Source organism: Triticum dicoccoides, chromosome 2B (genome assembly GCF_002162155.2).
Source record: "Triticum dicoccoides isolate Atlit2015 ecotype Zavitan chromosome 2B, WEW_v2.0, whole genome shotgun sequence".
NCBI classification, from domain to species: domain Eukaryota; kingdom Viridiplantae; phylum Streptophyta; class Magnoliopsida; order Poales; family Poaceae; genus Triticum; species Triticum dicoccoides.
In genome coordinates, this window is record NC_041383.1 from 202,837,675 (window position 1) to 202,852,709 (window position 15,035).

Genomic DNA, 15,035 nt, shown 5'->3' on the forward strand with positions numbered 1-15,035 from the left:
TCACCAGCCTCAAAGAACATTCGGAAGTGGTGGTCGAGATCAAGGCAGCACGTGCCGGAGATGCACAGGGCAGCATGGAGCTCGCTAGTGCAGCTCACGTGGTGGTCAGTGTGGAAGGAGCGGAACTCGCGGTTTTTTGACCACAAGAACTCGACGGAAGAACAGGTGCTGGATCGAAGCAAGAATGATCTCATTTGTTGGACGGCGGTAGGCAAGCATAAGCTGGCCCTAATGATTCACAGATCTAGGGAACCAGATTAATATTTGTGCTGTTGGTAGGTTAGTAATGAGGTTCGGACTGTAATTAGGTGGCTGGATACTAACTTTGTATCCTGGGTAACTTGCTATACCCCTAGGGCTGGAATTCGAGCCGAGTCGACTCAGCTCGGCTCGACTCGCTAGAGGTCGTTTCGTTAGCGAGCTAGCTCGACTCGACTCGTTACTATAACGAGCTTAAACCCAAGATTGGCTCGACTCGTATAACTCGCGAGCTGGCTTGTTTAGCTTGTTAAGCTCGTTAAAAATATGAACATAAAACCCTCAAAATGATAAAAATAATTATGTATATATTAAACATATATATCACTAAACAATTGTAATTTTCTTGTAACGCATGAGTCTCCTAGGCGGCTGGGCCTTGTGTTGTGCGCCTAGATCGTAGGGTGCTGAGTGGCTTATCTTTTTTGTATTGGAGTGGTTGATCTTTTGTACCGAGCCTAACGAGTTACACGAGTACTCGTAAGATTGGCTCGTTTAACTTGGTCTATAAACGATTTTAAACTAAAGCTTGGCTCGACTCGTTATTCTTCGAGTTCGAGTCGATTCGAGCCGAGTCACGAGCTACTCGTTTAGCTCGCGAGCTTCGAGCTTTTTTTCCAGCCCTATGTACCCCTGTAAAACTCTTCTCTAATTTCAATGAAATGCTGCATCATGCAGTCTTTTCGTCAAAAAAGAGTTATGTTTTGGCTACATTATGTGCTTCGAACAAATTTATTTTTACTGGACAATTAACTTGTTTTTGTCTTTTTATTCGTATAGAGAAGGCCTGGAAACCAAGCTTTGATTGGAAGCATAAAACGATAGCAGTCTCGAACAGTGGCGAATCTTGGATGAAAATGAAGGACAGGCTCAACTCCTCAGTACAAGGGTTGGAACGGGTAAACAACAGGCTAGGCATAGACAATGGGTTGAGATGGGCTAGAAATTAGTAGTAAATTTTTGTTCTTGAATTTCAGAGTGCAGGCTTGACCCTGTTAAAGCATGCCCAGTAGAATCGCCACTGGTCTCGAACCACTTGTTCAAAGAAAAAGTCTCCAACCAAAAGCTAGCAACGGTTTATGATAGTTTTTTATTTGGCGAAGAGTTTCTTACACATATGAGAAGCGAAGTAGCATTAGCATGTGTTGTAGGTCTAGCCTACTTTTTCTTAGAACATTGTTAGAAAATGTCTTATAAAAGTTTACAAAGGGAGTAGTAAACAAACTACTCCCTCGAGGTCATACATAAATGATGCTTTAGGACATTGAAAGTCTACAAGATCCAACTTTAACCAACAATTTCTACTATAGCATATCGATAACACTCAAATACATTTCGGCAAATCTACATATATGATTTTTTTTCAAGGTTTTTCCTACTAAAAGTACTTAAAATAATATCAAATCTACATATAAGTTTCTTCCTAAAAGCACTTAAAAAATATATAAAAAGCCAAAGTTGTAAAAGCTTTCTATAGATATGTCCAAAAATATCAACTATATATTTGCTATTGGTACTTTCTAAAATAAGTTGTTTATGTTTGTTGATGTTGGAACAATATTTGAGATGTTCATAAAAATACTTGAAGGGGCGCACTAATTTAGCCGTACAAAATCAATTGGTTATTTTTTTAGTCTAGGTTTATGCGAATCGCGAAGACATTTTTCACCCTCCAGATGATATTAGTTGAGGCGAGAAATATTGGGTGTAACACAAGTTTTAATTTCGTCAAAAGAACAAGAGAATGGGATTTGTATGCCACCATGTAGTTATTTCAGCATAATAGAAATCAAAATCCCCATTACAGATACTACTACCTCTATTCCAAAATATTTGAAGCTCTAGGTTTGTTGTAAGTCATGCTATTCAAATTTGATCAAGTATATAGAAAATTGTGTTACCGTCTAGATTAATATCAAATATATATGGAATGAAAATATACTTTGTGATGAATCTAATGAATTTAGTTTGGTTTTGTAGATGTTGATATATTTTTCTCTAAACTTGGACACATTTAGAGCTTCAAATATTTTGGGATGGGGGAGTGTAGAAAAATATATTTTCACCAAATTGATGAACAAAAACACACTAATTGGTGTCTAAACAATAAGATGTGTTAATGAGGTTAGTGGCCATCTTTCACTATTTCCATTTTTATTTCTATCCCATAAACTGTAAGAAAAAAATTCAGGGAAATCCTTATTGTTGTATGGGGAGTAAAAGCGGCCCCATAAGTAATACTCCCTCCGTTCCTAAATATTAGTCTTTTTAGATATTTTAACAAGTGACTACATATGAAGCAAAATGAGTGGATCTACACTCTAAAATATGTCTACATACATCCGTATGTGGTAGTCCATTTGAAATGTCTAGAAGACAACATCCGGAAGCAACACATCTGCTGGGAGAGCTATGGCGAAAGCGCTCGCGCGCGTGGTTGCGCGGCCGCCGCCAGCCTGATCTCCTGGCTCTGGCCTGCTCCGCGTCCAGCGAGACCAGATCCGGAATCCCGGTCGCGTGCTCTCTCTCCTCCGCCAGCTCCCCTCCCCGTCTGCCAAGCCGTCATGGCTCCCCACGCTCCAACGTCGGCGGCCGCCACGGCCCCTCTGGCCGGTGTCCTCCCTGCTATGATGTTGGCGGCCACCCCGGCCTCTTCGGCTCCTCCTGCCAGCGCCCCCGCTCGGGCGGTGGAGGCCGCCTCAGCTGCTCCTGTCGGCGCTCCCGCTCCGACGACGCCGGCCTCTCAGGCTCCTTCTGCCGGCGCGGCCCCAGCCCATTCGCCGTCGCCCTCTGCCAAAGACATCGCTGCGGCCTACCTCGCCTCCCGCAAGGCCGACCCGGTAGTGCGGGGACGCTTTGCCTCACGCAAGCTTCCCTCCGCGACCGAGATGCCGGCCAGCTCCGATCTGGTCCTGGCAACTCCGACGCCTACCACGCCGGCCGTCGTTGCTGCCGGAGACAACAGCCTTCGGGGAGTTGCCTCTGATGGCCGCGCTTCAGACGAGGACAACGGCGTGCCTGCTGCTGTAGCTTCCCACGCTGCTGTTGAGGGCGATGGGCACATCATGCAGGCGCCTCCGGTGCGTCCAGGTTGGGGAGATTGGAGAGGATGTTTCGACCGCGAGGCGGCGCCGGAAGCCCCTGTGTGTCAAGCTCCAAGTGGGAATGCGTTGGGGGAATGGCAGCTTGTCCCGAGGGGCCGCAGATTGACTTCCATTCCTTTCCGTCGCCCTGCTATCAATATGTGGCGTCCTCCGCCAGCGTGGTTGAGAGACAGGTGTTTCCGATGCCTCTGTCGAGGTCACTATGCTCATTCCTGCAGGGATCCAATCCGATGCACGAACTGCCTTCGATCTGGTCACATCGCCCGCTTCTGCCGTGCTAAGAAGTCTGTCCACCAACCTTCACCGGCCCAATGTCATGCTCCACCGCCTCCATCCACCGGTGATGTCTCCATGTCAGACGTGCAGTTCCAGTTTGTCTCAGCTCAGCAAGTCGGTTGGCGGAGGAGACCGAGCTGCTTCGCACTGAGCTTCGTGACTGCATTGCACGAGTCGGGAGTGTTTTGGTGAGAGCGGAGGCCGCTCTCGCCAAACTTGAGGTGGTGCCGGATGTGTCTTCGCTGCCTGAGCTTCAGATTGGGGTTGCCCCTGATTTGTCCCCGTCCCTTGAGATCCTGGTTGGTTCTGCCAATGGGGAAGCAGGCATGTATGGAGATCTCTCCCCTCATGCTACATCTTGTCGGTTGCCGTTGCCCATCATGCCGATTGCTTCTGGGAGTGAAGCCGTTGTCGAGGTCGTGGCTCCGGTGTTGCAGATTATGCCTGAGCTGCAGAAGCTTTGTGGGGAGCCCACTTCGCCTATTTCGATGGTGCTTCCTAAGGAGATGAGGTCGCTTGGAGGGGACTTGGCGATGCCGACTGCGACCTCACCGTTGTCGTTGGAGTCCAGTCAGGCACTCGCCTATGTGGACCGTGGAGGTTTGGATGTTGCTATTGCTCTCTCACCTGAGGTTGTTGCCCAGGTGGCATCCGTGGGTGCCGAGGTTGATGAGATTGGTGTTTTGTCAGCTACTTCTGAGGCGCCGAAGCCCATTCGGTCGCCCATCTTTGACCGTGACGCTATGTTGGCACGTATTGATGAGGTGGTCTTCGTGAAAAAGCTTGACCGTTTGCTCGCCTCCTTGGAGGCAACTTGTCCTGGGTCTCGCAATGTGATTGCTTGCCTCCTCGTGGATGAGGTTTCTACAGGCAAAATAAAGAAGGTGAAGAAGGCTCTCAGGAGCATAGGCAAGAAGAGTGGCGCCATTGATAAGGCGTCTGCGGCTGCTTAATGGAGAATACTCAGTCTCTTCGTCCTCCATCTCTGAGTGGCTCGTCTCCATGGATTTCTTGGCGTCTGATGTATTCAACATTGGTTTTGTTGAGGGTTTCTTTGCGACATAGAAGTGCCAGGGTTTGCAGTTGTTGCCTGTTATGTATGTTTGTTGGGTTGACCGTGAGGTCATGGAGTTTCTTTCTTAGCGAGTAGTCCGCATGTGATCTATATGTATCGGTTTTCGCCTGGTTTTTCGTTAATTAACCGGGCAATTCTCTTCTTCTTAATTAATTGATGAGGCAAATCTTTTGCTTCCGTTTCAAAAAAAAAATGTCTAGGAGACAAATATTTAGGAACGGAGGGAGTATATGACAAAATGAGAATGGACCATAAACATATAATCCTTTTGCTACGTAGCTTTGGTGAACATGCTCTTCCTAAAATGACATGCATTCACGGGCTGGGGTATCCAAGTACTATCATATTGCGTTTAAAAAAAAAGAAAGTACTATCATATTGCTAGCTGCTACCTGAAGAGTTAGCAGCTTAGCTTAAGTTGCTTGAGGAATGGACAACGCCAACATGAAAAGGAAGGCGTCATGAAATTAATGGTCACTTTCAACTCGATTCGGAACTACGTAGCAAAGTCAAATATACTTTCGCCAGATATCACTCACTGCATCATCATCGTACCATAAACACAAGGACACGAGATGGCGTTGCGTACGTCCACCAACCAGCTCAATTAGTCTGCTCATGATTGTGATATAAAGAAAAATAGTCCATCGATCTGGCCTCAGTATTCCCATCTCTACTGTAATATACCCAGAAGTCGTTTTCTGCTCAACTTCTTTCACCGTCTCTGCGCCCGCCGGTGTCGCTGACAAGAGCCACCGTGCGCTGGCGCCGGTACGGCGTCTACGTGAACCGCGTGTGCCGGCCGGCCGGTGACCTGCATGTACGGCGCGCACGAGGCTACGCTCCTACGCGAACTGTTAGACTGTATTTATATGTGTATATTGTAACGTTGTATACCAGCTCATTATATATATATGTGATAGGCCACCCCTAGAGGGTTGTGCCGGTTCCCCCCAAAGCCTATTGTCTTACATGGTATCACGCTAGGTTACGTCCGCTTCTGCCTAAAAACCCAAAACCGCCGCCACCGCCGTCGCCGCCGCGCCCGCCGTCGCCGTCGCCCGACTGCTATGACGTCCACCGCTGCGTCCGGCTCCACCGTCACCGGTTTTCTGCCGGCCTCCCTCGCGGCACTTCTCTCGAGGCCGCTGGATGCCGCCTCCCTTCAGGCGCCGATCGGGACACGGAGCGTCGGCTCCCTCTTCGCGCTCCCGCCGGCTGCTACTTCGCTCGGGCAGGCGCTTGTGGCCCACACCGCCGCCGCCCGTCAACCACGGCTGTCGCGCCCTCGGCCACTGCGCCGCTGGTGGCGGAGGACGTCGCGCTGGCAGGCTTCGCGGCGTCAACCGCGGCCATCGCGCCCTCTGTCACCGCGCCGGCTGCCCCTCTGACTGTCTGCACGGTGGTCTCACCTCAGCCAGTCTCCTCGATGGGATCGCAGCCGCCGCCGCCGTTTCACTTCGGCCATCTCATCACCATCAAGTTGTCGTCGGACAATTACATCTTCTGGCGCGCGCAGGTTCTTCCGCTTCTTGGGAGTCACTATCTGCTTGGCTATGTCGACGGCTCTCTCCCTTGCCCTCCTGCGCTGGTTGACAGCGTGCACGGTCCAGTCTATAATCCGGCTCACCGTGTCTGGACAGGGCAGGATCAGGCGAACCTCTCCTTCATCCAGGGGTCGCTCTCTTCGGCCGTTGCTGGGCTTGTTGTCTTGGCCAAGACGTCCCACGAGGCATGGACTATTCTTGAGCGCTCGTTTGCGGCACAGTCGCAGGCTCGTGTATCTGGGCTCCGTCGCCAACTTGGGGAGTGTCAGAAGCTTGACTCCACCGCCACTGAGTTCTACAACAAAGTCAAGAGTCTCGCCGACACGCTGGCCTCCATTGGACAGCCCCTCACCGACTCCGAGTTCAACTCGTTTATTGTCAATGGTCTTGATGAGGAGTATGACGCCCTAGTCGAGATCATCAATGAGAGGGGCAACTCCACGCCCATGCCAGCACACGAGGTCTTTTCACGCCTCCTGCTTACTGAGCAACGAGTCGAGACGCGCCGATCCAGGGGCAACGGCGCCCTCTCGGCAAACGCCGCCACCAAGGGTGGTCGCTCCTCTGCTTCATCCAGGGCTCCTTCGGGGCAGTCACCACCACCCGCCTCGGCCCCTCCTCCTACTGCGACGCTACCAGGGGCTGGCGGTCCACGTCTGTGCCAGCTTTGTGGTCGCGATGGGCACTGGGCCTCGAAGTGTCACAAGCGCTTCCAGCGGGGTTTTCTTGGTCTCGGCAATGACGGGAAGGATACACGCAACTTTGCTCGTCAGGTCGCCATGGCTGATCGTCCGCCGCCGCAGAAGCCACAGGGACACACTCAGTCCTACTCCATTGATCCCCACTGGTACATGGACTCTGGGGCGACAGAGCACCTGACCAGTGAGATGGGGAAGCTTCACACTCGTGAACCCTACCATGGCTCCGACAAGATCCACACCGCCAATGGAGCAGGTATGCACATATCTCATATTGGTCAAGCATCACTTCTCACTAGACATGCCAATAGGAGTCTTCAACTTCGCAATGTTCTTCGAGTTCCATCTGTGACACGTAATCTTCTTTCAGTTCCTAAACTCACTCGTGATAATAATGTGCTTTGTGAATTTCATCCTTTTGATCTTTTTATTAAGGATCGGGGCACGAGGGACATTCTTCTTAGTGGGCGGCTCTGCCAAGGTCTCTATCGTCTGGAGCATCCTGGCGTCGCTCGCGTCTTCAGTGGAGTTCGGGTATCTCCGTCACAGTGGCATGCTCGTCTTGGTCACCCGGCCACACCTATTGTCCGGCATGTTTTGCGTCGTCATGAGCTTCCTAGTGTGTCTAGTAATAAAGATGTAGCAGTGTGTGATGCTTGTCAGCAGGGGAAGAGTCATCAACTTCCTTTTTCGGAGTCCAGTCGTGAGGTGAAACATCCTTTAGAACTTGTGTTTTCAGATGTATGGGGTCCTGCTCAGACTTCTATTAGTGTTCATAATTACTATATCAGTTTTGTTGATGCTTACAGCCGCTTTACCTGGCTTTATCTTATCAAACGTAAATCTGATGTGTTTGACATTTTTGTTCAGTTCCAAAAACATGTTGAACGCCTTCTCAAGCACAAAATTGTTCATGTTCAGTCGGACTGGGGTGGCGAGTATCGCAACCTCAACTCCTTCTTTCAGTCGCTTGGGATCACTCACCGTTTAGCATGTCCACATACACATCAGCAGAATGGTTCAGTAGAACGTAAGCATCGTCACATTTTTGAAGCTGGTCTGACTCTTTTGGCCCATGCATCTGTTCCATTTCGTTTTTGGAGTGATGCTTTCACCACTGCATGTTTTCTTATCAATCGTACTCCCACTCGTGTTTTGAATATGAAGACTCCAATTGAAGTTCTCCTTAATGAATAACCGGACTACACCTTTCTCAAGGTGTTTGGGTGTGCTTGCTGGTCCCATCTCCGTCCATATAACAAGCGTAAGCTCGAGTTTCGTTCCAAGAAGTGTGTTTTTCTTGGTTATAGCTCTCTTCATAAAGGATACAAATGTCTTCATGTGCCCACTAATCGTGTCTACATCTCTCAGGATGTTGTGTTTGATGAGCATGTTTTTCCCTTTGCCAAACTCCCTGTGTCCACTACCGAGCCACCTGTCATGCATTCATCCTCTGTTGCTTCTGACCAATTTGATGATGTTGCATATTCTCCTCTATTGTTGCCTAACCATGGTGCAGGCACTGGTCGTGGGGCTCGTTTGGAGATTCTGGAAGTGCCATTTTCCTCTTCGTCGCCATCGCCTTCATCCTCGGCACCTTCTGTTGTGCATGAGGAGCACATGGCGCCCCTGCATGGCCTCGGTTTCCGTGCTCATGCACGGCCGATCGACGTCCTGGCCCGGTCGCCTCTGGCTTCTGGGCTGCCTTCGCCATCGTCGCGCCCTGCAACCCCGCCGACTGGGCCGGCCTCCTCGGTCCCCGTCTCGCCCAGGGCGTCGGGGCAGTCATCATCAGGCCTGGCCTCGCCTGCCCCTGCCTCGCCCAGGGTGTCTGGGCCCTTCTCACCAGGGCCGGCCTCGCCTGCTCTCGCCTCGCCAAGGCCGTCTGGGCCGGTGTCACCGGAGCTGGCCTCGCCCACTCTCGGTTCGCCCATGGCCTCTGAGCCCCTGTCGTCGGGCCAGTCTTCGCCATGCAGCCCGGAGTCGTCTGTCCCGAGCTCGCCTGAGGTGATTCCTGCATCTCCGGCGACCGTCACGTCTCCGTCACCTTCGCCTTCGCCGGCTCCTGCTGCTGCTCTACGTCCACATACGCGCAGTCGGAGTGGCATTTTTCAGCCTAAGCAACGTCACGATGGCACAGTTGCTTGGTTAGCGGCGTGCATGTCTGCTGCTCTCGCAGATCCATCCTCTGAGCCACGCACGTATCAAGCTGCTATGCGCATTCCTCATTGGAGAGAGGCCATGGAGCAGGAGTATCAAGCGCTTCTTCGCAATCAGACATGGACTCTTGTTCCTCCACAATCACGGGTAAATGTCATTGATTCCAAATGGGTTTTCAAAGTGAAGAGGCATTCTGATGGGTCCATTGAGCGCTATAAGGCTCGTCTGGTTGCTCGTGGTTTTCGACAGCGTTTTGGACTTGACTATGAAGACACCTTCAGTCCAGTGGTCAAGCCTACTACCATCAGACTTCTTCTCTCTCTGGCTGTTACTCGAGGTTGGTTTCTTCGTCAGCTTGATGTTCAAAATGCTTTTCTTCATGGTGTCTTGGCGGAGGAGGTTTACATGCGCCAGCCTCCGGGTTTCTTTGATCCGGATCGCCCTGATCATCTCTGTCGTCTGTCCAAGGCAATTTATGGTCTAAAGCAGGCTCCTCGTGCTTGGCATGCTCGTCTTGCAATGGCTCTTCGTGCTCATGGTTTTGCATCATCAACTGCTGACTCCTCATTGTTTCTTTTTCAAAGGCCTGAGGTTACTATGTACTTGTTGGTCTATGTAGATGATATCATTTTGGTCAGCTCCTCTCAGTCGGCTGCTACTGCGCTTGTTCGCTCACTTGGTGCTGATTTTGCGGTCAAGGACCTTGGGAAGCTTCATTACTTTCTTGGTGTGGAGGTTACTTCTCGTGCTGCTGGCCTTGTTATGACGCAGAAGAAGTACTCTCTGGATTTGTTGCAGCGAGCTGGGATGCTTAAGTGCAAACCGACGACTACACCCATGTCTACCACTGATAAGCTCAATGCTGTTGATGGTGTGCTTCTTTCTTCTTCTGATGCGACAGAGTACAGGAGTATTGTTGGTGGGCTCCAGTACTTGACGATCACGCGACCAGACATTTCCTATGCTGTTAACCGAGTCTGCCAGTATCTGCAGTCACCCCGTGACACTCATTGTTCTGCTGTTAAGCGGATTTTGCGCTATATTCGTTTCACGGTGGCTCATGGTTTGCATATTCGGTCGTCTGACTCTGGTTGTCTTTCAGCATATTCTGATGCAGACTGGGCTGGCAATCCGGATAACAGGCGATCCACGGGGGGTTATGCTGTCTTCTTTGGCTCTAACCCGATTGCCTGGAGTGCTCGGAAACAGGCTACTGTCTCGCGTAGCAGTACTGAGGCTGAGTATAAGGCTGTGGCCAATGCCACATCAGAGATCATCTGGGTACAGTCCTTGCTTCAGGAGTTAAGTATACCCCAATCACAGCCTCCTGTTCTTTGGTGTGATAACATCGGTGCTACATACCTTTCTGCAAATCCGGTATTCCATGCCCGAATGAAACACATTGAAGTTGACTATCACTTTGTGCGTGAACGTGTCTCTCAGAAGAAACTACAGATCAAGTTTATTTCTTCCAAGGATCAACTTGCTGACATCTTCACCAAGCCATTGCCTTTGCCACAGTTTGAGACTTGCAGGCGCAATCTTACCCTTCTAGATTCATTAGAAAGTGGCTAAGATTGAGGGAGGGTGTTAGACTATATTTACATGTGTATATTGTAACGTTGTATACCACCTCATTATATATATATGTGATAGGCCACCCCTAGAGGGTTGTGCCGGTTTCCCCCAAAGCCTATTGTCTTACACGAACGCGTGCGCGACTCATCCACCAGCCCTGACGGGTGCCCGGCCTGTTTCGATCAGGAGATGAACCGGATCGATCCGGTAGCCTTGCCGAATCGCACGCAACCGATCGTCTAGCGCAGTACAAGCGTAGCGAAAACGACCGGAACCTGTTACCAGGAGCAGCTAGCTGCAGTTGAACTGCCGATCATCAGCAATTGACCCCCAGAACCAGAAGCAAATGGTGCACTCAAGGAACTTTTCCTAGGTGTAGCATTTTTGGTGCGCCAGTGACCTGACACCGGGGTGCGGCGACGGAAGCTCCTACGCGAACGCGTGCGCGCCCAATCCGTGTCACCAAACAGCCAACTCTGACTGATGTATGGCGTCTTCAGGAGGAGATCAGCCGGGGTCGACCAGACAGGTGCAATTGGGCTGTCGAACTGACTGACCAGTTACCGAATCATCCAAAAAGCACTTGCCTTCAGGTTCGCTGTAGGCTGGGTAGCATGCATTGATATCAGTACATTTGGACGGCAGGTTCTGGTAGAATTTTAGAGCATCTACAGCCGAATTTGAGAAATCAGACCCCTTAAAAATCCGCGGACCTGCCTGGGCGTGTTTTGGACAGTGAGCGGGCACGTCTTAAATTTGCTCGTCTGCATCCGAGGCTCTCATATCACATCTCCTAGATACATACACGGAGATGTCCACGACGTCGGTACCAGGCGCCCGGTGGACAGACGCGTAGGAGGGCTCTGGGTCCTCCTCCTCCTCGACCTCATCCATGTACGCGAGCGTCTCCTCCTCCTCCTCCGCAGTGTGCTCCATCTCCCTTTCCTACCGACGGCGGCGTCTGGCCTCCGCATCCGACTCTGAGCAGAGGGAATCAAAGATGGCCTGCTGCTCCGTCTGCAGATCCGCGTCCCCAACGTCCCCCACATCCTCCTCCGGCTCCTCGTCAACCTCCTCAACCTCATCCTCACTCCTCCCAGTCCTCGTACGGATCCACTGCATCCAGAGGTAGCCCAGCAGCGATCCGGACTTCGCGCCTTGCCCGGATCTGCTCAAGGAGCTGCAGTCGACGCTCCAGCGATAGATATGTGTAGCTCCTTACCCGGCGGCGTGGTGGCATGGCTACTAGTGGTGGTGGACGGGGAGTGGAAAGTGGCGGCGGCTGCGGACGAGAGGGGGTGGAAATGTGGACAGGTAGGATTTTGGTGCCAACGGTTGGCTTAAATAGCCGGGCTAGGCACTACGCATCCCGTTGGAGCGGTGCCACGCGGCGCCATCGGTCCGACGGAGGGAATGAGCTTCGGAGCGCCGGGTTTTGGATTGTTTTCGCGTGAGACCCCATCATCAATCCGATGTGGCGGACGCACCCGGGCGCCCGAGCGCCCATATCTGCTGTATATTTGGGCTGGATATAAGAGGTGCCGGTGAGTCCGGACATTGGAGGCCCGTTTGAGGCGCCCGTCCGGGTCGAATTTTCGTGATAGGTCAGTGACTGGACCGTCCATTTGAGCGTTTGAGGCCGTTTTGAGTGCTCGGATGTAGATGCTCTTAGAGTTTTCTTTTGTTGTAGAGGCCAGTCAACAGACAATTAGAGAGCTTGAAATGTTGATTGGTTTCAGTCGGTCAGATGGTCTGATTTAGCAGTTCCATGTGTTGTACATTAGTTTTCTTTTCTCTTTCATGTACATATTACCACGATTGTTACAGAATCTATAAAAAATACTCCCTGCCGGTTTGGGTAAAAAATTAGGGCTAGAAATGCCATATCATGTCATCACGCATGTCCCCGGCCCCTCAACATTCCAAGCTAATCTAACCACACATAACTAGAGATGGATATGCAGAGATCGATCACACACAAAGCTGAAGCGAGTAAACAACCGCCGAGATGCAGGTGACCTACCAGGCCACCAAGGCACCAAAGTTCAGCCAGATCACTACTAGTCTCTACCGCAAACATGCATGCAATCATGCATGTATGCCCGCCACATGTAGGTGCAACATTTTGGACTATGAATACCAGCCTTCGATCTCCCAGCCATCACAGCAAGAAGTTGCCTCGCACATTGATACACACTAGAAGCACACAGCATCGATCGACCATGCTGCACAAGAACAGCATGGCCTCCCGTGTCTTCCTCATGGCGCTGCTGTTCTCATGCAGCTCCATGAGCAGCACAGCACGGTACCTAGAGGAGGCAGTGCCCAAGAAGGAGTATCCACCACATCCTATCATCCCGGAGCTGCCAAAGCCCGAACTCCCGCCACACCCTGCCATGCCCGAGCTGCCGAAGCCTGAACTACCTCACCCTCTCCTGCCCGATGTGCCACACCCAGTGGTGCCGGAGACGCCAAAGGAGCCTGGAGTGCCACACCCGGTGGTGCCGGAGGTGCCAAAGCCTGAGCTGCCGCTACACCCTGCTATGCCCGTGCTCCCGAAGCCCGAACTACCGCATCCGGCTGTGCCCGAGGTACCAAAGGAGCCCGAAGTGCCACACCTCGTCGTACCGGAGGTGCCAAAGGAACGCGAACTGCCGCACCCTATCGTGCCGGAGGTGCCAAAGGAGCCAGAAGTGCCACACCCCGTCGTGCCAGAGGTGACAAAGGAACCTAAAGTGCCACACCCTGTCGTGCCCGAGGTACCAAAGGAGCCCGAAGTGCCACACCCTGCCATGCCAGAGTTGCCGAAGCCTGAAATGCCACACCATGCCGTGCCAGAGGTGCCAAAGGAGCCCCATGTGTCGCACCCAGAGGTGCCGAAAGAGCCCGAGTTACCGCACCTTGCTGTGCCAGAGGTCCCGAAGCACGAAATGCCACCATTCCCCAAAGCCGAGCTGCCCCCAAAGCCTGAATTCCACTTTCCGGAACCTGCGGCCAAGCCATGATCGGACCAGCTAAATCCGCATAGTGTCCATTATCTAAGTATTAAACTATATACTATACATGTGTGTGCGGGCGCGACGCGTGTGTTCCTGTATGTGTGATTGTTAGAGTATATACTATACATGTGTGTGTGTGTGTGTTGTACATGTTCTGCGCTTCAGTTCCTGACGACAGCGTTATGTCTGAGTGGTGTTCCATGGTGCAGCTGCTCAATCTGTTGCCTACATCCCTTTACGTGTGTATGCATGATGTACTCCCTTCGTTCCTAAATGTAAGTCTTTTTAGAGATTTCAATACAAACTACATGCGGATGTATATATACCTACTTTAGAGTGTAGATTCATTCATTTTGCTCCGTATGTAGTCTATATTGGAATCTCTCAAAAGACTTATATTTAGGAACGGAGGTGTATATGATATGTACATGAATAAATATGTTTTCGTGTTTGGAGTTTTTATATTGGATCCTATTTGTGTTTGGATCTGTGCATCACTAAAGAGAGTTCTTATGTTTTGGCTACATTATGCGCTCTGGACAAATTTCTATCCAGAGCGGATAATTATTTTTTGTCTGTTGTAGTATTACTTAATATAAGGACGCCGAAGCGATCTGGCCATACGCTTTGTGTGGTGTTTAAGAATACCAGCCCACATGTCTATGTGTGGGCAAAACAATTAGCGTCCATACGTTTTTTTTTCCTCGCGGTCCCTCTCACACGCCTACGTGTGGTCAAAATGGATAACGCCCACACGACCTCTCTCAGCCACCTACCTCACGGTCACGCACGCCGCACGTGACAGTCACCATGCGTCCCCGCAGTTGCCATGGTTCGGACCCTCTTCAATGTCCGTTTAACTGCAGTTGTCATGTCGAACAACTACAGTTTCCATGGTTGCTCAACTGTAGTTGCCATCTCAGGTCAAGTGCCAGATGCCATTTGAGACAATTGCAGCTGTTGCAATGTATGGTCTGGTTTACTATAGTTGCCATGATTTAAAAAATTTAGGGGTTGCCACCTACTAACACTAGGCGGTTGTCATGTATGGTCTGATTTACTACAGTTGCCATGATTTGGAAACCTTAGGAGTTGCCACCTACTAACACTAGGCAGTTGCCGTGTAGCGCTACAAAGAGACATGGCATAATAACATGTTTCGGGTAAAGAGAGAGTTGCCATCTGCTTACAAGCACACTAGCTAGGGCAGTTGCCGTGTGCCCTGTAAAACACATGGCAACTGACATGTTCGGGTAAAAAAAGAGTTGCCATCTGCTTACAAGCACACTAGGGTAGTTGCCATGTATACTGCAAAACACATGGCAACTGGCAACTTCGGG

General features: G+C 50.9%; 1 protein-coding gene across 1 annotated transcript; it reads left to right on the top strand.

Annotated features, from left to right (window-relative positions):
• The first annotated feature begins 12,830 nt into the window (after positions 1 to 12,830).
• LOC119363082 (protein PELPK1-like) lies at positions 12,831 to 14,134 on the top strand. Its single transcript, XM_037628386.1, has one exon. It carries the CDS (start codon positions 12,919 to 12,921, stop codon positions 13,699 to 13,701), a length of 783 nt encoding a protein of 260 aa, XP_037484283.1. The 5' UTR covers positions 12,831 to 12,918; the 3' UTR covers positions 13,702 to 14,134.
• Positions 14,135 to 15,035: the final 901 nt, after the last annotated feature.

Coding starts and splice junctions, on each gene's coding strand:
- LOC119363082 (XM_037628386.1), top strand. CDS start 12,919: ATGCTGCACAAGAACAGCATGGCCTCCCGTGTCTTCCTCATGGCGCTG.